The sequence below is a fragment of the Ascaphus truei genome, chromosome 2, assembly GCF_040206685.1.
Source record: "Ascaphus truei isolate aAscTru1 chromosome 2, aAscTru1.hap1, whole genome shotgun sequence".
NCBI lineage: Eukaryota > Metazoa > Chordata > Amphibia > Anura > Ascaphidae > Ascaphus > Ascaphus truei.
In genome coordinates, this window is record NC_134484.1 from 466,264,547 (window position 1) to 466,289,939 (window position 25,393).

The following is a 25,393-nucleotide window of genomic DNA, read 5'->3' on the forward strand; positions in this document are numbered from 1 at the left end:
TGGTCCGACCCACACAGTGATGTGAATATTGGTCAGGATACATTGTATCGTCACAATACGTGTTACATACACCGGCTTTCATTATACCTCTCTCCAGTAGCAATATGTTATACTTCCTGGCTCTGGAGATAAGGTATAGTCAGACATTATTATGTCAAGAGACCCATTATGCTAATTAGAGCCCTACTGGTCTGACATATTTCCGCCTCAATCACGGGATCTTCATTTTATAACATATTCGTGTGTGTGTGTGTGTGTGTGTGTGTGTGTGTGTCACTGTTTATATAATAATTTATTAACATTGTATTATTTTTCATTATTATATTGGTGGAGTCCCTTCCCCCTCCCCCCTCCCCCTTCTACCGTCTCCCCCCCCCCCCCCCCCCCTCCAACAGTCCAGGTATTCAGGATATCCCAGTTCCAGCAAAAGTGGCTCAATCAAAAAACCTGACCTGTTGGGGGAAGGGGAGGGGGGTGGAGCTTGAATATTGGAGTTGAGCCCCCCTGGTCTTTCATATCTCCCCACTTGCTACTTTCTACCAGGCTGCACATGTGGAGGGTGTAATATGTTTCATGGGGTGAACCATGTACCCTTTTTTGCACTTCTTTATACCATTTCCTTCAGGGGGCATGCTGAGGGGTTCCAGTATCTCCGCGGAGCCTTTCACATGCCCCCCCCACAGTACCGTGAGGTCCTGGCAGAATGAGCCGTTCCTCATTCTCCTGACACCGCCCGTTTCCTGCAGTGTGCGTGTGTAATCCGCGCTGTGTGGTATGCTAGAGACCGCGGTACGGGGTAGATTTGTTGGTCGGGGAATTCTAGCATTTTGGCGAGCTCCACGAGATGGTTTCTTTTTTTTGGAAAAATTGGAGCAAGTCAACGTGCCCCATTCAGAGAAACAATTAGCTGGAAAAGATATGTTAGACAAATTGATGTTTAAAAATGACTAGCTGTGCATATAATGAATTAATACCTGTGCACACAGGGATATCTCTGAGTTACTGTGTATGTTGCGGCTGACATGGTATCAACAGGCCACATCCTAACCACCTCACCGCCTCCTGCAAAGTCAGGGCAGGAAGCTGGTAAACGTTTGATATAAGCATGGTTACAGATACCATAACACAGCTACAGTAGGTGGCGCAGTATGGCGTGTTACGTTATTGTACACAGGGCCGGCGCCAAGTCTTTGTAGACCCTGGACGCACTCATAATTGTCGGCCCCAAAGATAGATCTATAGATAAATATTATAACCGTAGGCCCCAAAGATAGATCTATAGATAAATATTATACTCGTAGGTCCCAAAGATAGATCTATAGATACATATTATAATCGTAGGTCCCAAAGATAGATCTATAGATACATATTATAATCATAGGCCCCAAAGATAGAGCTATAGATACATATTTGCATTGTATTCAATGTTTAGGTCCCATAACATAATCATAGATCTATATAATTGTAACGGGTTTTCCCCCCCCCCAATCGCAGATTATACTGTGGGGGTGCAGAAAACATATATAGTTACTCAGTGTGGTGCATAACCTGTTAGCTCACAGGAGGGCTGAGCTTCCGCCACGGGGAACCTGGGGCAGTTATACAATGGATATTACTTACAATGATGCAGCGCCTCCACCTGCGATGGCTCCCACCAGAGGGGGAGTGGTTCCTCGCAGGACAATCAATAACACATACAATAATGTATAAGAACGAATACTTCTTTACTGCTCACTAAACATAGAAATCAAACAGATAGTAACAGGGGTCCTTCTCTAAAGGTAACCCAACCCAGCGTTTCCTCAAGGTTAGCTATAACGGACACCACGGCGGGTGTCCACACTTTATGCGTCTGGATGGACGCTACCGTACCAACACAATAATCCCACCCTCAAGTCCCATGAGTCCCACCCAACGTCTTGCACTCCCAATCCGTAGACCCGCGTATATGTATTTGTGTGTGACTGCGCAGCCACTATGTCAATGGTAGGCCTGGTTGGTGCACGTGTGTGGTGGGATTACCTGCCCGGGCTCCAGCCGCGGGTGCTGCTATACCGCAATGGGATCGCTGGATGTCCTCCAATGGTGAGGTGAATTCCAGCGTGGATAATATCACCGCTTCTTCCGTCGTCTGTACCTAATGGCAGCCCGGTTGATGTCCACCGGCTGTAGTCACTCCGCACGGAGCCTCCGCACTTATAGTCTATGGATCCCTGTACGACCTAGCATAGGCCCAAACCTCTCATTCCTTACTGGCTTATAAATAAGGGGCAGGTCCCTAACCTAGGGCCAGTCCCTATCACACTCCGCTAGCGTGGCTCAGGGCTGTCTGGGGCCTAGGGGAGTACTGGCCTAGTGCTCGGAGTCACGGACTCCAGCACCCTACCTCTTGCCCCTTGCCGCTCCAGTCCCCGACTGACTACGTAGTTCCTGCGCGCGAAATATACCTCCGGTTGCCAACAGAGATCCTCCTCCCTATTGGCTAGTCCTTCGCGGGCTTTCTGGACCTTAATTGCGCAGACGCGAGCTCCCTGTAGTCCTGGAGTGCTCCTGCTTCTCGCGCATGCGCAACGCCCCTAACAATGGCGGCGCCCTGCTCCGCGAACCGGCGGAACCACCACAACACGATACCGGCCGCAACCCTTAGTGCTACTCGGCTCGCATATGACAGGAGAAGGTAATACCGCAGGGGACCTGGCTACATAATATATGACTATCATACTTTGATGCTATGATATTTTGTGTATAATACTATTTTTATTGCGGTATTGCCTTAACTGGCCGCCTCTAATGAACAATTTTTTTGGGGGGGCTAAAACTTTTTCATAGGCCCTGGGCACTGTGTCCATTGTGCCCAATGGATAATCCAGGCCTGGTTGTACACAATCGGTTGGTAGCCGCTGATCTAGGTGATGGTTTGTGTGTTGCTGAAAGCCCTCCAGTTAGACTGGTTTCAATCATCATTAGCAAGTTCAAGGATAATAGCTCCGACATTTGGTTTAGAAAAAAGGGACGGTATCTCTTGGCTGAGAACAAGTCTGGGCCTGGAGTATTTTTGGGTGTGTCCTCCGTTTCAGCCTGAAGACTCTCCCTGCCAGCCGCCTTCTGCCGGTGTCGCTCTATGAAACTTTCACCGAGGGCATAGGAGAAACTACAGACTAAATACATGGAATAGCTTTATCTAAAGGACGGGGCACATTATCTTCAATGGAGACAATATTCATTTTTGTAATTATTTTATAGTTTACGTGTAGATTTTAGTGGAGAAAGCGGGCAGTCCCTCCTAGGGCCAAAGTATACTAACAGCAGGGACATGTTTAAGAGGTCACATCAGGGTGATTTGATTACTTTTTCTGTTTTTTTTTTTGTTTGTTTTTTTATAAACCAAAATTTGGTTTTGTTGTTATGTAACCCGGTGATCTGAGACTTGGAAGGGTGTGATCTCCTCTGGCTGCTCCCTTCTGTCTGATGTCCCTGTGTGTTCAACAGGAGATTACACAGGCAGACCGCACTCTCTCCCCCTCCCCTTTTGTTGGTTGGTTTTCTGACCGTGTGGAATAAAGCAGGGGTGCTCAAGTCCAGTCCTCAAGTCCCCACCCATCCCCCTCCTCCCCAGAATATCCCAGCTTCAGCACAGGTGGCTCAATCAGAGGCTGTCTGAGCCACCTGTGCTGAAGCAGGGACTGATTGAGCCACCTGTGCTGAAGCAGAGATATCCTTCTAGTCTTGGGGACTGGAGTTGAGCCCCCCTGGGATGAGGGGAAAGAAACCACCTGATTGACAAACCACTCTCCTCATGCAGAGGCCTAAGAAATGCAATTTGTAATAAATTTCCCGAGAAACAAACGTAACCATCTTGGCTTTTAGTTAGATACCTGTAAAAAAACCAATTAACGGATTTACAAAAGGTTTGTATTTTTTCCCCCCTGCTACATGGGATTGCACCTTTTTAAGCAGGGAGTTTCCAGCAGCTTTCATTTCCAGGGAAGTATTATTTAGGCAAAGCCCGTGTCCGTCTTGTCCCATGATGACTGCTGGGCAGCTCCCTACCTGAGACTAGGGATGCCAGGTGTCCAGTCTTGCATTTAGACACTCCCTGAGCAAGGACGTAAACGGACGCAGAGAGGGGTCGGGGGGACGGGCTTTGATTCAACGGCGCGGTCTGCCCAATCGGCCCCTGGAAAACGAGCCTTCCCCACGGTGACAGGGACTAAAAAGGTTAAAGTGAAGATTTGGCCTTATTTGTATCGGGTACAAATGTTTTATTTTTATCTGCGCTGGTTTCCGTGGAATGAATTTCTGCCTCGTTACTTATAGCACTTCTGTTTAACAAGGCTTGCTAATGATGGCATCTTAATTACTTACAACTAAAGAATAACGATAATGCGCTGATTAATCATTTCAGAGGCCCTCTGTCAGTATAGGTGGCGGTGCCCTCCCTGTGCTGAAGAGACCTGCTCCATTCATTTAAATGAGGCTCAAATGTTGTCCAGCGCAGGGAAGATGTGCTCGTTGCATATTGAATAGGAGCTGAACAGTCTTTCCACAAAGCAGAGGATATACAACCACGTATTTGGTTACCACGGAAACATTATACATTTGATTAAAATATCCTGCTCTGGCATTCGTGACACTTAAGCGGTGACCTAGCTAGGTAAAGCATCTGTTATTTATACATACACACACACACGTTGTTTGCAATGAGTGTGTTTACATGAAGGGCTATTTGTAGTAATGCAGCTTTTGAACAGGGAAGTGCAGTAATATTATAACACTCCCTGAGTCACCTGCCTGTATATTCACACGTTATTAAAGCAGCAATACTACAGTACATTCCCCTTGTTTGTATATGTGAAGCATGTGACAATGTATAATTCTACAGTCGCACCTACGCTGGCAATAGTTTGGTGCTCCTGTTACACATCTGTAACAATCCTGATTGTGCGCCTAACGAAATGGCCGCCTTTTAACTTTCTGTGAAATGCTACATCTGATATGCAGCATTATCTTACTAAGTGTAACACATTATTGTTACAGCTTTCAGAGCAATAGACAGTCTGCTGGTTGGAACACAGCAACAGATCTGTTTGTGATACTTTGTTGTCAAAGGACAGAGCTCTAAAAGGTGTGCGTTTCAGAAGAGGAAGTGGATAGGACGTTCTAACTGGTTGCTGTAGCAACCAAAGAATGATCAGTATATATTTTTTTTGAAATCATTAAAATGGCATTAGGAGTTTAAAAAAAATGCAGACCGTATTATCTAATAGAGTAGCGCCATGCTTGTAGAAGGGGCCGCCCGACTCCGCGCATGCGCAGAAAGGGGCCGCCCGACTCCGCGCATGCGCAGAAAGGGGCCGCCCGACTCCGCGCATGCGCAGAAAGGGGCCGCCCGACTCCGCGCATGCGCAGAAAGGGGCCGCCCGACTCCGCGCATGCGCAGAAAGGGCCCGCCCGACTCCGCGCATGCGCAGAAAGGGGCCGCCCGACTCCGCGCATGCGCAGATAGGGGCCGCCCGACTCCGCGCATGCGCAGATAGGGGCCGCCCGACGGCGCGCATGCGCAGAAAGGGGCCGCCCGACTCCATGTATTCGCAGAATGCTGCATTCTGGGACGAAGGAGGGACGGGAAGTCGCCGGTGCATATAGCTTTTTTTTGTGTGCAGAGAGCACAAAAGCTATGTTCTGCTTTTGGCGGGGGCCTGGAACCGAACCCGCCCTAGGAGTGGGGCCCTCCTGTACTACAGAACTGATTTTCTCTTGTTTCATGTGTGACGCCTGTTTTTCAAGTTCATTAAAACTTCATGATTTTCAAAAGATTTTATCGTGTGATTAGTGTTTTTGTGATGCCTCCTATTGGACAGATATTTACAGCGATTTTTTAACCTGAATATTGTTATTGCGGCGACTTGTTTTATTGCCCAACCGTGACTCCTGTCCTATGTGATGTAAGCTATGTGCGGCCTGACTCCCCGGGCTGCACATAACATAGAAACACTGTTTGTTTAACAATCCTTCTCTTCGTTCTTTATCTCGTCGTAACAATTCTTAACCCTCTTGGTGCTCGCAGCTCCTCGCTAAACACTGCAGGGTTGTGATCATGTGATCCCTGGCATGTGATCCCTGGCATGTGATCCCTGGGTGACTTCTCACTCATTTGGTCTAGATCCACATAGATCCGGTAACGAGACGCTAACCTAACACCTTGTTAAAGATGAACATGTAAAGCGTCTTAAGAGCTCATTAACGGCACATTCACGCCATTTTTGTCTTGAGAGGGGCATTGCGTTAATTATAACGGCCGTTCGGGCTAACGATGCGCAGGATGGGCGTTCCCCCTAATCACAGGAGATCAGGAGCGCGCACATATCCAGGTGTATAGAGAAATGATAAAACACATGCAGTGCAATATTTTCTCATTCCTACATACACCTGGATGTGTGCGCGCCCCTGAACTCCTGTCCCTGCGACTCTTACACGGACGTGGACTGCGTCCACTTCTGGGGCTGCGCCAATTCAGGGGATTGTATACTGTACATGTATTATTCTTATTTCCACCCGATGTGTTCACGTGGTTTAATTTAAACTGGTATTTGCGTTGGAATTTTTCTGCCTTATACCCCCGTGGTTAGGGTAACCTAGCCATAGGGTTCCGTCCTAGTTAGCGTGGGGAGTGAGAGCGAGAAATGCAGAGAGGAGGGAGGCAGAGAGGGTATCTATCTTACTAGAGTCTAGTGACTGCTGTACCTCCCCAACACACATCTTTTATACAACATGGGGAGAGACGCCTAGGCCCAAATCTGAACGCACCTGGGAAATATGCTCATTTTAATCATTGCAATATACTCTGACGGACACACGTCTTTTTTTTTTTTCAACCTCCTCTCCTGTGCATTATCCAAATTGGCATATATTTCCGGTATCTCGGGTGTGTTCATTTTTCTGCCGCAGGGATCTCGGCACCTGTTGTTTTGAGGTGGGGGGGGGGGGGGGAGGTCTGTATGTCACTTGGGGACTCGCCCTGGACCCATATTTCAGGGTCTGGATGGGAGTAGCGCCACCTTTTAGGCGCTACGCCATGTTACATGAAGCTAACGCAAGGCAGCGCTAACTTCGCATGGCGGTAAGCCCGTGCTAATGAGAGATACCAAGGCTCTGGGCATATAACTCAACCTGCCGGGAAAATAACTTCCGGTGATGATTTGGTAACGACCTGCTATTAGCACTGAGTTATCAGACCTCTCTGTATCTGGACCCCTAATTTGTAAGCATTGGTGTCCCAGTCTTTGGAGTGGGTGAACTTAATATGCTTCACCGTGCCGCTACCGGGTGATCTGAGGACAAGCCAGTGTGCCATAAAAGTAGAGTGTAAGCTCTTAGGCGCAGGGCCCTGGTTACAATGGTACATCGCTGCGTTTCCCGGTGTCGTGTATAAGAAGGAATATATACGTTCTGGTTCTAACCGTTCTCCCCCCCTTCCCCCCACCCCCAGGTCCCAATCATGTTCCCTGCAAGCAGAGAGCCGGCCACGGATCAGCGCCTGTAGCCACAGGACCCGTTCCGGGATGGGGCGCAGGTGACAGCCGCTGAGGATGACCCTGACTGATAAGCTGCGGGAGAAGATATCGCGGGCCTTCTACAGCCACGGGCTGCTCTGTGCGTCCTACCCCATCCCCATCATCATCTTCACAGCGCTCTGTATCCTCGCCTGCTGGTGAGTCGGCCGCATCTGTTCCCACGGAGACACCGTGTCGTGCGCCCAACACCCTGCGTGTGCCCTCTGATGGAGGCCTAGACCAGGGGTGGGGAACTCTAGTCCTCAAGGGCCACCAACAGGTCAGGACTTGTGGATATCCCTGATTTAGCACGGGTGGCTCATTCAGCCCCTGCTTCAGCACGGGGGGCTCAATCGGCCCCTGCTTCAGCACACGTGGCTCAATCAGTCTTCGACTGAGCCACTGATTGAGCCACCTGTGCTGAAGCAGCGGTATCCTGAAAACCTGTTGGTGGCCCTTGAGGACTTGAGTTGCCCACCCCCTGCCCGCCACTTATTGTAACGCAAACATGGAGATTACAACATCCCGAGCCGTGTATTTTTTTTGTTTAATTCTTTGCAAACCCTCGCGTGTATTTCTTTTCACTCCTACAAGCAGTAAACCTTTTTACGGTCGTGACAAATAGATGATTTAAGTGTTGCAAACCGTCCCAAGACGCCAGTTTTCCAGAATGCGTTTAGCGACAAGCGTACGGATTTCTTTGATCATAATTCTTGACGAGAAATGATACGATGTGGGATAGTCCCTTTCCTGAGCTAGTCGGTGCCCTTTCTGCCGATGGCCCGGGACTGGAACAGCGCCCGCAATAAAATGGTCAGCCATATTTCTATCTGGCGCGTTGAATATCCGCACTGCTGACCGGCATTAGAGGAGGGGTGGGGGGGGAATAAACGCAGCAACCACCGGCAGTCATGAACGAGATCAATAGAGGTTTAATCGGCTTTGATTGAGGTCTTTGAAGCGGAGTTGAGTTTTATGATTAATGCATATAATCTCTGGTGTTTTCAGCCTTACTGTATGATTAAATTCCTGTAGCCCTAGTCAGCTGGGAGGCAGAGGGGCCGTGCGAAATATTTCAGCACAATGTTCCTTCTGTGTGCTGTGTGCTCATTTGCATGTAATTTCCCAGAATCCCTTGCTGCAGTGGGAGCACTGTATGCTAAGAGATAATGGCGAAAAGAGATATATAAGAAGACCTGTAGAAGACCTCTTTATGCGCCTGCGTTCCAAAGTGGCCAGGTGTCACCGCACAAAAACAGCCACATTTTTCGTAACTGCTGGGATTTCAACACTCCTCTCTAACTAAGCGCCACTAACGGCAAGCAAAACTTAACCCTGCGTTAACGGTTATTAACTTGAATGGCAGTTAACGCGGGGCTACGCGCTGACACTCCTTATTGGGGGCTAGTGATTCAGCCCTGAGGTGTTTTGGGGCAGAGTTTGATACCCTCCTGACGTTCCTCACGTACACCCGCGTGGGTATATATTTGGGGCAGGGTTTGATGCCCTCCTGACGTTCCTCACGTACACCCGCGTGGGTATATATTTGGGGCGGGGTTTGATACCCTCCTGACGTTCCTCACGTACACCCGCGTGGGTATATATTTGGGGCAGAGTTTGATACCCTCCTGACGTTCCTCACGTACACCCGCGTGGGTATATATTTGGGGCAGGGTTAGATACCCTCCTGACGTTCCTCACGTACACCCGCGTGGGTATATATTTGGGGCAGAGTTTGATACCCTCCTGACGTTCCTCACGTACACCCGCGTGGGTATATATTTGGGGCAGGGTTAGATACCCTCCTGGCGTTCCTCACGTACACCCGCGTGGGTATATATTTGGGGCAGAGTTTGATACCCTCCTGACGTTCCTCACGTACACCCGCGTTGGTATATATTTGGGGCAGAGTTTGATACCCTCCTGACGTTCCTCACGTACACCCGCGTGGGTATATATTTGGGGCAGAGTTTGATACCCTCCTGACGTTCCTCACGTACACCCGCGTGGGTATATATTTGGGGCAGAGTTTGATACCCTCCTGACGTTCCTCACGTACACTCGCGTGGGTATATATTTGGGGCGGGGTTAGATACCCTCCTGACGTTCCTCACGTACACCCGCGTGGGTATATATTTGGGGGAGGGTTTGATACCCTCCTGACGTTCCTCACGTACACCCGCGTGGGTATATATTTGGGGCAGGGTTTGATACCCTCCTGACGTTCCTCACGTACACCCGCGTGGGTATATATTTGGGGCAGAGTTTGATACCCTCCTGACGTTCCTCACGTACACCCGCGTGGGTATATATTTGGGGCAGGGTTTGATACCCTCCTGACGTTCCTCACGTACACCCGCGTGGGTATATATTTGGGGCAGAGTTTGATACCCTCCTGACGTTCCTCACGTACACCCGCGTGGGTATATATTTGGGGCAGAGTTTGATACCCTCCTGACGTTCCTCACGTACACCCGCGTGGGTATATATTTGGGGCAGAGTTTGATACCCTCCTGACGTTCCTCACGTACACTCGCGTGGGTATATATTTGGGGCGGGGTTAGATACCCTCCTGACGTTCCTCACGTACACCCGCGTGGGTATATATTTGGGGGAGGGTTTGATACCCTCCTGACGTTCCTCACGTACACCCGCGTGGGTATATATTTGGGGCAGGGTTTGATACCCTCCTGACGTTCCTCACGTACACCCGCGTGGGTATATATTTGGGGCAGAGTTTGATACCCTCCTGACGTTCCTCACGTACACCCGCGTGGGTATATATTTGGGGCAGGGTTTGATACCCTCCTGACGTTCCTCACGTACACCCGCGTGGGTATATATTTGGGGCAGAGTTTGATACCCTCCTGACGTTCCTCACGTACACCCGCGTGGGTATATATTTGGGGGAGGGTTTGATACCCTCCTGACGTTCCTCACGTACACCCGCGTGGGTATATATTTGGGGGAGGGTTAGATACCATCCTGACGTTCCTCACGTACACCCGCGTGGGTATATATTTGGGGCAGGGTTTGATACCCTCCTGACGTTCCTCACATACACCCGCGTGGGTATATATTTGGGGGAGGGTTAGATACCCTCCTGACGTTCCTCACGTACACCCGCGTGGGTATATATTTGGGGCAGAGTTTGATACCCTCCTGACGTTCCTCACATACACCCGCGTGGGTATATATTTGGGGCGGGGTTAGATACCCTCCTGACGTTCCTCACGTACACCCGCGTGGGTATATATTTGGGGGAGGGTTTGATACCCTCCTGACGTTCCTCACGTACACCCGCGTGGGTATATATTTGGGGGAGGGTTTGATACCCTCCTGACGTTCCTCACGTACACCCGCGTGGGTATATATTTGGGGCAGAGTTTGATACCCTCCTGGCGTTCCTCACGTACACCCTCGTGGGTATATATTTGGGGCAGGGTTTGATACCCTCCTGACGTTCCTCACGTACACCCGCGTGGGTATATATTTGGGGCAGGGTTTGATACCCTCCTGACGTTCCTCACGTACACCCGCGTGGGTATATATTTGGGGGAGGGTTTGATACCCTCCTGACGTTCCTCACGTACACCCGCGTGGGTATATATTTGGGGCAGGGTTAGATACCCTCCTGACGTTCCTCACGTACACCCGCGTGGGTATATATTTGGGGCAGGGTTAGATACCCTCCTGACGTTCCTCACGTACACCCGCGTGGGTATATATTTGGGGCAGGGTTTGATACCCTCCTGACGTTCCTCACGTACACCCGCGTGGGTATATATTTGCGGCAGGGTTTGATACCCTCCTGACGTTCCTCACGTACACCTGCGTGGGTATATATTTGGGGCAGGGTTTGATACCCTCCTGACGTTCCTCACGTATACCCGCGTGGGTATATATTTGGGGCAGAGTTTGATACCCTCCTGACGTTCCTCACGTACACCCGCGTGGGTATATATTTGGGGCGGGGTTTGATACCCTCCTGGCGTTCCTCACGTACACCCGCGTGGGTATATATTTGGGGCGGGGTTTGATACCCTCCTGGCGTTCCTCACGTACACCCGCGTGGGTATATATTTGGGGGAGGGTTAGATACCCTCCTGACGTTCCTCACGTACACCCGCGTGGGTATATATTTGGGGCAGGGTTTGATACCCTCCTGACGTTCCTCACGTACACCCGCGTGGGTATATATTTGGGGGAGGGTTTGATACCCTCCTGACTTGTTCCTCATGTACACCCGCGTGGGTATATATTTGGGGCAGGGTTTGATACCCTCCTGGCGTTCCTCACGTACACCCGCGTGGGTATATATTTGGGGGAGGGTTTGATACCCTCCTGACGTTCCTCACGTACACCCGCGTGGGTATATATTTGGGGCAGAGTTTGATACCCTCCTGACGTTCCTCACGTACACCCGCGTGGGTATATATTTGGGGCAGGGTTTGATACCCTCCTGACGTTCCTCACGTACACCCGCGTGGGTATATATTTGGTGCAGCGTTTGATACCCTCCTGGCGTTCCTCACGTACACCCGCGTGGGTATATATTTGGGGGAGGGTTTGATACCCTCCTGACGTTCCTCACGTACACCCGCGTGGGTATATATTTGGGGCAGAGTTTGATACCCTCCTGGCGTTCCTCACGTACACCCGCGTGGGTATATATTTGGGGGAGGGTTTGATACCCTCCTGACGTTCCTCACGTACACCCGCGTGGGTATATATTTGGGGCAGAGTTTGATACCCTCCTGACGTTCCTCACGTACACCCGCGTGGGTATATATTTGGGGCAGGGTTTGATACCCTCCTGACGTTCCTCACGTACACCCGCGTGGGTATATATTTGGGGCAGGGTTTGATACCCTCCTGGCGTTCCTCACTTACACCCGCGTGGGTATATATTTGGGGCAGAGTTTGATACCCTCCTGACGTTCCTCACGTACACCCGCGTGGGTATATATTTGGGGCAGAGTTTGATACCCTCCTGACGTTCCTCACGTACACCCGCGTGGGTATATATTTGGGGCAGAGTTTGATACCCTCCTGACGTTCCTCACGTACACCCGCGTGGGTATATATTTGGGGCAGGGTTTGATACCCTCCTGACGTTCCTCACGTACACCCGCGTGGGTATATATTTGGGGCAGGGTTTGATACCCTCCTGACGTTCCTCACGTACACCCGCGTTGGTATATATTTGGGGCAGAGTTTGATACCCTCCTGACGTTCCTCACGTACACCCGCGTGGGTATATATTTGGGGCAGGGTTAGATACCCTCCTGACGTTCCTCACGTACACCCGCGTGGGTATATATTTGGGGGAGGGTTTGATACCCTCCTGACGTTCCTCACGTACACCCGCGTGGGTATATATTTGGGGGAGGGTTAGATACCCTCCTGACGTTCCTCACGTACACCCGCGTGGGTATATATTTGGGGCAGAGTTTGATACCCTCCTGACGTTCCTCACGTACACCCGCGTGGGTATATATTTGGGGCAGAGTTTGATACCCTCCTGACGTTCCTCACGTACACCCGCGTGGGTATATATTTGGGGCAGGGTTTGATACCCTCCTGACGTTCCTCACGTACACCCGCGTGGGTATATATTTGGGGCAGGGTTTGATACCCTCCTGACGTTCCTCACGTACACCCGCGTTGGTATATATTTGGGGCAGAGTTTGATACCCTCCTGACGTTCCTCACGTACACCCGCGTGGGTATATATTTGGGGCAGGGTTAGATACCCTCCTGACGTTCCTCACGTACACCCGCGTGGGTATATATTTGGGGGAGGGTTTGATACCCTCCTGACGTTCCTCACGTACACCCGCGTGGGTATATATTTGGGGGAGGGTTAGATACCCTCCTGACGTTCCTCACGTACACCCGCGTGGGTATATATTTGGGGGAGGGTTTGATACCCTCCTGACGTTCCTCACGTACACCCGCGTGGGTATATATTTGGGGCAGAGTTTGATACCCTCCTGACGTTCCTCACGTACACCCGCGTGGGTATATATTTGGGGCGGGGTTAGATACCCTCCTGACGTTCCTCACGTACACCCGCGTGGGTATATATTTGGGGCGGGGTTAGATACCCTCCTGACGTTCCTCACGTACACCCGCGTGGGTATATATTTGGGGCAGAGTTTGATACCCTCCTGACGTTCCTCACATACACCCGCGTGGGTATATATTTGGGGCAGAGTTTGATACCCTCCTGACGTTCCTCACGTACACCCGCGTGGGTATATATTTGGGGGAGGGTTAGATAACCTCCTGACGTTCCTCACGTACACCCGCGTGGGTATATATTTGGGGGAGGGTTAGATACCCTCCTGACGTTCCTCACGTACACCCGCGTGGGTATATATTTGGGGCAGGGTTAGATACCCTCCTGGCGTTCCTCACGTACACCCGCGTGGGTATATATTTGGGGCAGGGTTAGATACCCTCCTGACTTGTTCCTCACGTACACCCGCGTGGGTATATATTTGGGGCAGGGTTTGATACCCTCCTGACGTTCCTCACGTACACCCGCGTGGGTATATATTTGGGGGAGGGTTTGACACCCTCCTGACGTTCCTCACGTACACCCGCGTGGGTATATATTTGGGGCAGGGTTAGATACCCTCCTGACGTTCCTCACGTACACCCGCGTGGGTATATATTTGGGGCAGAGTTTGATACCCTCCTGACGTTCCTCACGTACACCCGCGTGGGTATATATTTGGGGGAGGGTTTGATACCCTCCTGGCGTTCCTCACGTACACCCTCGTGGGTATATATTTGGGGGAGGGTTAGATACCCTCCTGACGTTCCTCACGTACACCCGCGTGGGTATATATTTGGGGCAGGGTTTGATACCCTCCTGACGTTCCTCACGTTCACCCGCGTGGGTATATATTTGGGGCAGGGTTTGATACCCTCCTGACGTTCCTCACATACACCCGCGTGGGTATATATTTGGGGGAGGGTTTGATTCCCTCCTGACGTTCCTCACGTACACCCGCGTGGGTATATATTTGGGGCAGGGTTTGATACCCTCCTGACGTTCCTCACGTACACCCGCGTGGGTATATATTTGGGGCAGGGTTTGATACCCTCCTGACGTTCCTCACGTACACCCGCGTGGGTATATATTTGGGGCAGGGTTTGATACCCTCCTGACGTTCCTCACGTACACCCGCGTGGGTATATATTTGGGGCAGGGTTTGATACCCTCCTGACGTTCCTCACGTACACCCGCGTGGGTATATATTTGGGGCAGGGTTAGATACCCTCCTGACGTTCCTCACGTACACCCGCATGGGTATATATTTGGGGCAGGGTTAGATACCCTCCTGACGTTCCTCACGTACACCCGCGTGGGTATATATTTGGGGCAGGGTTAGATACCCTCCTGACGTTCCTCACGTACACCCGCGTGGGTATATATTTGGGGGAGGGTTAGATACCCTCCTGACGTTCCTCACGTACACCCGCGTGGGTATATATTTGGGGCAGAGTTTGATACCCTCCTGACGTTCCTCACGTACACTCGCGTGGGTATATATTTGGGGCAGAGTTTGATACCCTCCTGACGTTCCTCACGTACACCCGCGTGGGTATATATTTGGGGCAGGGTTAGATACCCTCCTGACGTTCCTCACGTACACCCGCGTGGGTATATATTTGGAGCAGGGTTTGATACCCTCCTGACGTTCCTCACGTACACCCGCGTGGGTATATATTTGGGGCAGGGTTAGATACCCTCCTGACGTTCCTCACGTACACCCGCGTGGGTATATATTTGGGGGAGGGTTAGATACCCTCCTGACGTTCCTCACGTACACCCGCGTGGGTATATATTTGGGGGAGGGTTTGATACCCTCCTGACGTTCCTCACGTACACCCGCGTGGGTATATATTTGGGGGAGGGTTAGATACCCTCCTGACGTTCCTCACGTACACCCGCGTGGGTATATATTTGGGGCAGAGTTTGATACCCTCCTGACGTTCCTCACGTACACCCGCGTGGGTATATATTTGGGGCAGGGTTTGATACCCTCCTGACGTTCCTCACGTACACCCGCGTGGGTATATATTTGGGGCGGGGTTTGATACCCTCCTGACGTTCCTCACGTACACCCGCGTGGGTATATATTTGGTGCAGCGTTTGATACCCTCCTGACGTTCCTCACGTACACTCGCGTGGGTATATATTTGGGGCAGGGTTTGATACCCTCCTGACGTTCCTCACGTACACCCGCGTGGGTATATATTTGGGGCAGGGTTTGATACCCTCCTGACGTTCCTCACGTACACCCGCGTGGGTATATATTTGGGGGAGGGTTTGATACCCTCCTGACGTTCCTCACGTACACCCGCGTGGGTATATATTTGGGGCAGAGTTTGATACCCTCCTGACGTTCCTCACGTACACCCGCGTGGGTATATATTTGGGGCAGAGTTTGATACCCTCCTGACGTTCCTCACGTACACTCGCGTGGGTATATATTTGGGGCAGAGTTTGATACCCTCCTGACGTTCCTCACGTACACCCGCGTGGGTATATATTTGGGGGATGGTTAGATACCCTCCTGACGTTCCTCACGTACACCCGCGTGGGTATATATTTGGGGCAGAGTTTGATACCCTCCTGACGTTCCTCACGTACACCCGCGTGGGTATATATTTGTGGGAGGGTTAGATACCCTCCTGACGTTCCTCACGTACACCCGCGTGGGTATATATTTGGGGCGGGGTTTGATACCCTCCTGACGTTCCTCACATACACCCGCGTGGGTATATATTTGGGGCAGGGTTTGATACCCTCCTGACGTTCCTCACGTACACCCGCGTGGGTATATATTTGGGGGAGGGTTTGATACCCTCCTGACGTTCCTCACGTACACCCGCGTGGGTATATATTTGGGGCAGGGTTTGATACCCTCCTGACGTTCCTCACGTACACCCGCGTGGGTATATATTTGGGGCAGGGTTTGATACCCTCCTGACGTTCCTCACGTACACCCGCGTGGGTATATATTTGGGGCAGGGTTTGATACCCTCCTGACGTTCCTCACGTACACCCGCGTGGGTATATATTTGGGGGAGGGTTAGATACCCTCCTGACGTTCCTCACGTACACCCGCGTGGGTATATATTTGGGGGAGGGTTTGATACCCTCCTGACGTTCCTCACGTACACCCGCGTGGGTATATATTTGGGGCAGAGTTTGATACCCTCCTGACGTTCCTCACGTACACCCGCGTGGGTATATATTTGGGGCAGAGTTTGATACCCTCCTGACGTTCCTCACGTACACCCGCGTGGGTATATATTTGGGGGAGGGTTAGATACCCTCCTGACGTTCCTCACGTACACCCGCGTGGGTATATATTTGGGGCGAGGTTTGATACCCTCCTGACGTTCCTCACATACACCCGCGTGGGTATATATTTGGGGCGGGGTTTGATACCCTCCTGACGTTCCTCACGTACACCCGCGTGGGTATATATTTGGGGGAGGGTTTGATACCCTCCTGACGTTCCTCACGTACACCCGCGTGGGTATATATTTGGGGCAGGGTTTGATACCCTCCTGACGTTCCTCACGTACACCCGCGTGGGTATATATTTGGGGGAGGGTTAGATACCCTCCTGACGTTCCTCACGTACACCCGCGTGGGTATATATTTGGGGCAGGGTTTGATACCCTCCTGACGTTCCTCACGTACACCCGCGTGGGTATATATTTGGGGCAGGGTTAGATACCCTCCTGACGTTCCTCATATACACCCGCGTGGGTATATATTTGGGGCGGGGTTTGATACCCTCCTGACGTTCCTCACGTACACCCGCGTGGGTATATATTTGGGGGAGGGTTTGATACCCTCCTGACGTTCCTCACGTACATCCGCGTGGGTATATATTTGGGGGAGGGTTTGATACCCTCCTGACGTTCCTCACGTACACCCGCGTGGGTATATATTTGGGGGAGGGTTTGATACCCTCCTGACGTTCCTCACGTACACCCGCGTGGGTATATATTTGGGGCAGGGTTTGATACCCTCCTGACGTTCCTCACGTACACCCGCGTGGGTATATATTTGGGGCAGGGTTTGATACCCTCCTGGCGTTCCTCACGTACACCCGCGTGGGTATATATTTGGGGCGGGGTTTGATACCCTCCTGACGTTCCTCACGTACACCCGCGTGGGTATATATTTGGGGCAGAGTTTGATACCCTCCTGACGTTCCTCACGTACACCCGCGTGGGTATATATTTGGGGGAGGGTTAGATACCCTCCTGACGTTCCTCACGTACACCCGCGTGGGTATATATTTGGGGCAGGGTTTGATACCCTCCTGACGTTCCTCAAGTACACCCGCGTGGGTATATATTTGGGGCAGGGTTAGATACCCTCCTGACGTTCCTCACGTACACCCGCGTGGGTATATATTTGGGGCAGGGTTAGATACCCTCCTGACGTTCCTCACGTACACCCGCGTGGGTATATATTTGGGGGAGGGTTAGATACCCTCCTGACGTTCCTCACGTACACCCGCGTGGGTATATATTTGGGGGAGGGTTAGATACCCTCCTGACGTTCCTCACGTACACCCGCGTGGGTATATATTTGGGGGAGGGTTAGATACCCTCCTGACGTTCCTCACGTACACCCGCGTGGGTATATATTTGGGGGAGGGTTAGATACCCTCCTGGCGTTCCTCACGTACACCCGCGTGGGTATATATTTGGGGGAGGGTTTGATACCCTCCTGACGTTCCTCACGTACACCCGCGTGGGTATATATTTGGGGCAGAGTTTGATACCCTCCTCACGTTCCTCACGTACACCCGCGTGGGTATATATTTGGGGCAGGGTTTGATACCCTCCTGACGTTCCTCACGTACACCCGCGTGGGTATATATTTGGGGGAGGGTTAGATACCCTCCTGACGTTCCTCACGTACACCCGCGTGGGTATATATTTGGGGCAGAGTTTGATACCCTCCTGACGTTCCTCACGTACACCCGCGTGGGTATATATTTGGGGCAGGGTTAGATACCCTCCTGGCGTTCCTCACGTACACCCGCGTGGGTATATATTTGGGGCAGGGTTAGATACCCTCCTGACTTGTTCCTCACGTACACCCGCGTGGGTATATATTTGGGGCAGGGTTTGATACCCTCCTGACGTTCCTCACGTACACCCGCGTGGGTATATATTTGGGGGAGGGTTTGATACCCTCCTGACGTTCCTCACGTACACCCGCGTGGGTATATATTTGGGGCAGGGTTAGATACCCTCCTGACGTTCCTCACGTACACCCGCGTGGGTATATATTTGGGGCAGAGTTTGATACCCTCCTGACGTTCCTCACGTACACCCGCATGGGTATATATTTGGGGGAGGGTTTGATACCCTCCTGGCGTTCCTCACGTACACCCTCGTGGGTATATATTTGGGGGAGGGTTAGATACCCTCCTGACGTTCCTCACGTACACCCGCGTAGGTATATATTTGGGGCAGGGTTTGATACCCTCCTGACGTTCCTCACGTTCACCCTCGTGGGTATATATTTGGGGCAGGGTTTGATACCCTCCTGACGTTCCTCACATACACCCGCGTGGGTATATATTTGGGGGAGGGTTTGATTCCCTCCTGACGTTCCTCACGTACACCCGCGTGGGTATATATTTGGGGCAGGGTTTGATACCCTCCTGACGTTCCTCACGTACACCCGCGTGGGTATATATTTGGGGCAGGGTTTGATACCCTCCTGACGTTCCTCACGTACACCCGCGTGGGTATATATTTGGGGCAGGCTTTGATACCCTCCTGACGTTCCTCACGTACACCCGCGTGGGTATATATTTGGGGCAGGGTTTGATACCCTCCTGACGTTCCTCACGTACACCCGCGTGGGTATATATTTGGGGCAGGGTTAGATACCCTCCTGACGTTCCTCACGTACACCCGCATGGGTATATATTTGGGGCAGGGTTAGATACCCTCCTGACGTTCCTCACGTACACCCGCGTGGGTATATATTTGGGGCAGGGTTAGATACCCTCCTGACGTTCCTCACGTACACCCGCGTGGGTATATATTTGGGGGAGGGTTAGATACCCTCCTGACGTTCCTCACGTACACCCGCGTGGGTATATATTTGGGGCAGAGTTTGATACCCTCCTGACGTTCCTCACGTACACTCGCATGGGTATATATTTGGGGCAGAGTTTGATACCCTCCTGACGTTCCTCACGTACACCCGCGTGGGTATATATTTGGGGCAGGGTTAGATACCCTCCTGACGTTCCTCACGTACACCCGCGTGGGTATATATTTGGAGCAGGGTTTGATACCCTCCTGACGTTCCTCACGTACACCCGCGTGGGTATATATTTGGGGCAGGGTTAGATACCCTCCTGACGTTCCTCACGTACACCCGCGTGGGTATATATTTGGGGGAGGGTTAGATACCCTCCTGACGTTCCTCACGTACACCCGCGTGGGTATATATTTGGGGGAGGGTTTGATACCCTCCTGACGTTCCTCACGTACACCCGCGTGGGTATATATTTGGGGGAGGGTTAGATACCCTCCTGACGTTCCTCACGTACACCCGCGTGGGTATATATTTGGGGCAGAGTTTGATACCCTCCTGACGTTCCTCACGTACACCCGCGTGGGTATATATTTGGGGCAGGGTTTGATACCCTCCTGACGTTCCTCACGTACACCCGCGTGGGTATATATTTGGGGCGGGGTTTGATACCCTCCTGACGTTCCTCACGTACACCCGCGTGGGTATATATTTGGTGCAGCGTTTGATACCCTCCTGACGTTCCTCACGTACACCCGCGTGGGTATATATTTGGTGCAGCGTTTGATACCCTCCTGACGTTCCTCACGTACACTCGCGTGGGTATATATTTGGGGCAGGGTTTGATACCCTCCTGACGTTCCTCACGTACACCCGCGTGGGTATATATTTGGGGCAGGGTTTGATACCCTCCTGACGTTCCTCACGTACACCCGCGTGGGTATATATTTGGGGGAGGGTTTGATACCCTCCTGACGTTCCTCACGTACACCCGCGTGGGTATATATTTGGGGCAGAGTTTGATACCCTCCTGACGTTCCTCACGTACACCCGCGTGGGTATATATTTGGGGCAGAGTTTGATACCCTCCTGACGTTCCTCACGTACACTCGCGTGGGTATATATTTGGGGCAGAGTTTGATACCCTCCTGACGTTCCTCACGTACACCCGCGTGGGTATATATTTGGGGGAGGGTTAGATACCCTCCTGACGTTCCTCACGTACACCCGCGTGGGTATATATTTGGGGCAGAGTTTGATACCCTCCTGACGTTCCTCACGTACACCCGCGTGGGTATATATTTGGGGGAGGGTTAGATACCCTCCTGACGTTCCTCACGTACACCCGCGTGGGTATATATTTGGGGCGGGGTTTGATACCCTCCTGACGTTCCTCACATACACCCGCGTGGGTATATATTTGGGGCAGGGTTTGATACCCTCCTGACGTTCCTCACGTACACCCGCGTGGGTATATATTTGGGGGAGGGTTTGATACCCTCCTGACGTTCCTCACGTACACCCGCGTGGGTATATATTTGGGGCAGGGTTTGATACCCTCCTGACGTTCCTCACGTACACCCGCGTGGGTATATATTTGGGGGAGGGTTAGATACCCTCCTGACGTTCCTCACGTACACCCGCGTGGGTATATATTTGGGGCAGGGTTTGATACCCTCCTGACGTTCCTCACGTACACCCGCGTGGGTATATATTTGGGGCAGGGTTTGATACCCTCCTGACGTTCCTCACGTACACCCGCGTGGGTATATATTTGGGGGAGGGTTAGATACCCTCCTGACGTTCCTCACGTACACCCGCGTGGGTATATATTTGGGGGAGGGTTTGATACCCTCCTGACGTTCCTCACGTACACCCGCGTGGGTATATATTTGGGGCAGGGTTTGATACCCTCCTGACGTTCCTCACGTACACCCGCGTGGGTATATATTTGGGGCAGGGTTTGATACCCTCCTGACGTTCCTCACGTACACCCGCGTGGGTATATATTTGGGGCAGGGTTTGATACCCTCCTGACGTTCCTCACGTACACCCGCGTGGGTATATATTTGGGGGAGGGTTAGATACCCTCCTGACGTTCCTCACGTACACCCGCGTGGGTATATATTTGGGGGAGGGTTTGATACCCTCCTGACGTTCCTCACGTACACCCGCGTGGGTATATATTTGGGGCAGAGTTTGATACCCTCCTGACGTTCCTCACGTACACCCGCGTGGGTATATATTTGGGGCAGAGTTTGATACCCTCCTGACGTTCCTCACGTACACCCGCGTGGGTATATATTTGGGGGAGGGTTAGATACCCTCCTGACGTTCCTCACGTACACCCGCGTGGGTATATATTTGGGGCGAGGTTTGATACCCTCCTGACGTTCCTCACATACACCCGCGTGGGTATATATTTGGGGCGGGGTTTGATACCCTCCTGACGTTCCTCACGTACACCCGCGTGGGTATATATTTGGGGGAGGGTTTGATACCCTCCTGACGTTCCTCACGTACACCCGCGTGGGTATATATTTGGGGCAGGGTTTGATACCCTCCTGACGTTCCTCACGTACACCCGCGTGGGTATATATTTGGGGGAGGGTTAGATACCCTCCTGACGTTCCTCACGTACACCCGCGTGGGTATATATTTGGGGCAGGGTTTGATACCCTCCTGACGTTCCTCACGTACACCCGCGTGGGTATATATTTGGGGCAGGGTTAGATACCCTCCTGACGTTCCTCATATACACCCGCGTGGGTATATATTTGGGGCGGGGTTTGATACCCTCCTGACGTTCCTCACGTACACCCGCGTGGGTATATATTTGGGGGAGGGTTTGATACCCTCCTGACGTTCCTCACGTACATCCGCGTGGGTATATATTTGGGGGAGGGTTTGATACCCTCCTGACGTTCCTCACGTACACCCGCGTGGGTATATATTTGGGGGAGGGTTTGATACCCTCCTGACGTTCCTCACGTACACCCGCGTGGGTATATATTTGGGGCAGGGTTTGATACCCTCCTGACGTTCCTCACGTACACCCGCGTGGGTATATATTTGGGGCAGGGTTTGATACCCTCCTGGCGTTCCTCACGTACACCCGCGTGGGTATATATTTGGGGCGGGGTTTGATACCCTCCTGACGTTCCTCACGTACACCCGCGTGGGTATATATTTGGGGCAGAGTTTGATACCCTCCTGACGTTCCTCACGTACACCCGCGTGGGTATATATTTGGGGGAGGGTTAGATACCCTCCTGACGTTCCTCACGTACACCCGCGTGGGTATATATTTGGGGCAGGGTTTGATACCCTCCTGACGTTCCTCACGTACACCCGCGTGGGTATATATTTGGGGCAGGGTTAGATACCCTCCTGACGTTCCTCACGTACACCCGCGTGGGTATATATTTGGGGCAGGGTTAGATACCCTCCTGACGTTCCTCACGTACACCCGCGTGGGTATATATTTGGGGGAGGGTTAGATACCCTCCTGACGTTCCTCACGTACACCCGCGTGGGTATATATTTGGGGGAGGGTTAGATACCCTCCTGACGTTCCTCACGTACACCCGCGTGGGTATATATTTGGGGGAGGGTTAGATACCCTCCTGACGTTCCTCACGTACACCCGCGTGGGTATATATTTGGGGGAGGGTTAGATACCCTCCTGGCGTTCCTCACGTACACCCGCGTGGGTATATATTTGGGGGAGGGTTTGATACCCTCCTGACGTTCCTCACGTACACCCGCGTGGGTATATATTTGGGGCAGAGTTTGATACCCTCCTGACGTTCCTCACGTACACCCGCGTGGGTATATATTTGGGGGAGGGTTAGATACCCTCCTGACGTTCCTCACGTACACCCGCGTGGGTATATATTTGGGGCAGGGTTTGATACCCTCCTGACGTTCCTCACGTACACCCGCGTGGGTATATATTTGGGGGAGGGTTTGATACCCTCCTGACGTTCCTCACGTACACCCGCGTGGGTATATATTTGGGGCAGGGTTAGATACCCTCCTGACGTTCCTCACGTACACCCGCGTGGGTATATATTTGGGGCAGAGTTTGATACCCTCCTGACGTTCCTCACGTACACCCGCGTGGGTATATATTTGGGGGAGGGTTTGATACCCTCCTGGCGTTCCTCACGTACACCCTCGTGGGTATATATTTGGGGGAGGGTTAGATACCCTCCTGACGTTCCTCACGTACACCCGCGTAGGTATATATTTGGGGCAGGGTTTGATACCCTCCTGACGTTCCTCACGTTCACCCTCGTGGGTATATATTTGGGGCAGGGTTTGATACCCTCCTGACGTTCCTCACATACACCCGCGTGGGTATATATTTGGGGGAGGGTTTGATTCCCTCCTGACGTTCCTCACGTACACCCGCGTGGGTATATATTTGGGGCAGGGTTTGATACCCTCCTGACGTTCCTCACGTACACCCGCGTGGGTATATATTTGGGGCAGGGTTTGATACCCTCCTGACGTTCCTCACGTACACCCGCGTGGGTATATATTTGGGGCAGGCTTTGATACCCTCCTGACGTTCCTCACGTACACCCGCGTGGGTATATATTTGGGGCAGGGTTTGATACCCTCCTGACGTTCCTCACGTACACCCGCGTGGGTATATATTTGGGGCAGGGTTAGATACCCTCCTGACGTTCCTCACGTACACCCGCATGGGTATATATTTGGGGCAGGGTTAGATACCCTCCTGACGTTCCTCACGTACACCCGCGTGGGTATATATTTGGGGCAGGGTTAGATACCCTCCTGACGTTCCTCACGTACACCCGCGTGGGTATATATTTGGGGGAGGGTTAGATACCCTCCTGACGTTCCTCACGTACACCCGCGTGGGTATATATTTGGGGCAGAGTTTGATACCCTCCTGACGTTCCTCACGTACACTCGCATGGGTATATATTTGGGGCAGAGTTTGATACCCTCCTGACGTTCCTCACGTACACCCGCGTGGGTATATATTTGGGGCAGGGTTAGATACCCTCCTGACGTTCCTCACGTACACCCGCGTGGGTATATATTTGGAGCAGGGTTTGATACCCTCCTGACGTTCCTCACGTACACCCGCGTGGGTATATATTTGGGGCAGGGTTAGATACCCTCCTGACGTTCCTCACGTACACCCGCGTGGGTATATATTTGGGGGAGGGTTAGATACCCTCCTGACGTTCCTCACGTACACCCGCGTGGGTATATATTTGGGGGAGGGTTTGATACCCTCCTGACGTTCCTCACGTACACCCGCGTGGGTATATATTTGGGGGAGGGTTAGATACCCTCCTGACGTTCCTCACGTACACCCGCGTGGGTATATATTTGGGGCAGAGTTTGATACCCTCCTGACGTTCCTCACGTACACCCGCGTGGGTATATATTTGGGGCAGGGTTTGATACCCTCCTGACGTTCCTCACGTACACCCGCGTGGGTATATATTTGGGGCGGGGTTTGATACCCTCCTGACGTTCCTCACGTACACCCGCGTGGGTATATATTTGGTGCAGCGTTTGATACCCTCCTGACGTTCCTCACGTACACCCGCGTGGGTATATATTTGGTGCAGCGTTTGATACCCTCCTGACGTTCCTCACGTACACTCGCGTGGGTATATATTTGGGGCAGGGTTTGATACCCTCCTGACGTTCCTCACGTACACCCGCGTGGGTATATATTTGG

The 25,393-nt window shown here is 51.9% G+C and overlaps 1 protein-coding gene across 4 annotated transcripts in view; it reads left to right on the top strand.

The window, feature by feature from the left end:
* Positions 1 to 25,393, top strand: part of SCAP (SREBF chaperone) — a 204,369-nt gene that overhangs the window by 67,689 nt on the left and 111,287 nt on the right. For all 4 annotated transcript variants that reach the window (XR_012799373.1, XM_075588144.1, XM_075588145.1 and 1 more), the window contains exon 2: positions 7,490 to 7,711. Coding sequence is in view for 3 of the 4 variants with exons in the window: in XM_075588144.1 (XP_075444259.1) it covers positions 7,590 to 7,711 (122 nt within the window). In the remaining variant the exon portion in view is untranslated. The remainder of the gene's footprint in view (positions 1 to 7,489; positions 7,712 to 25,393) is intronic.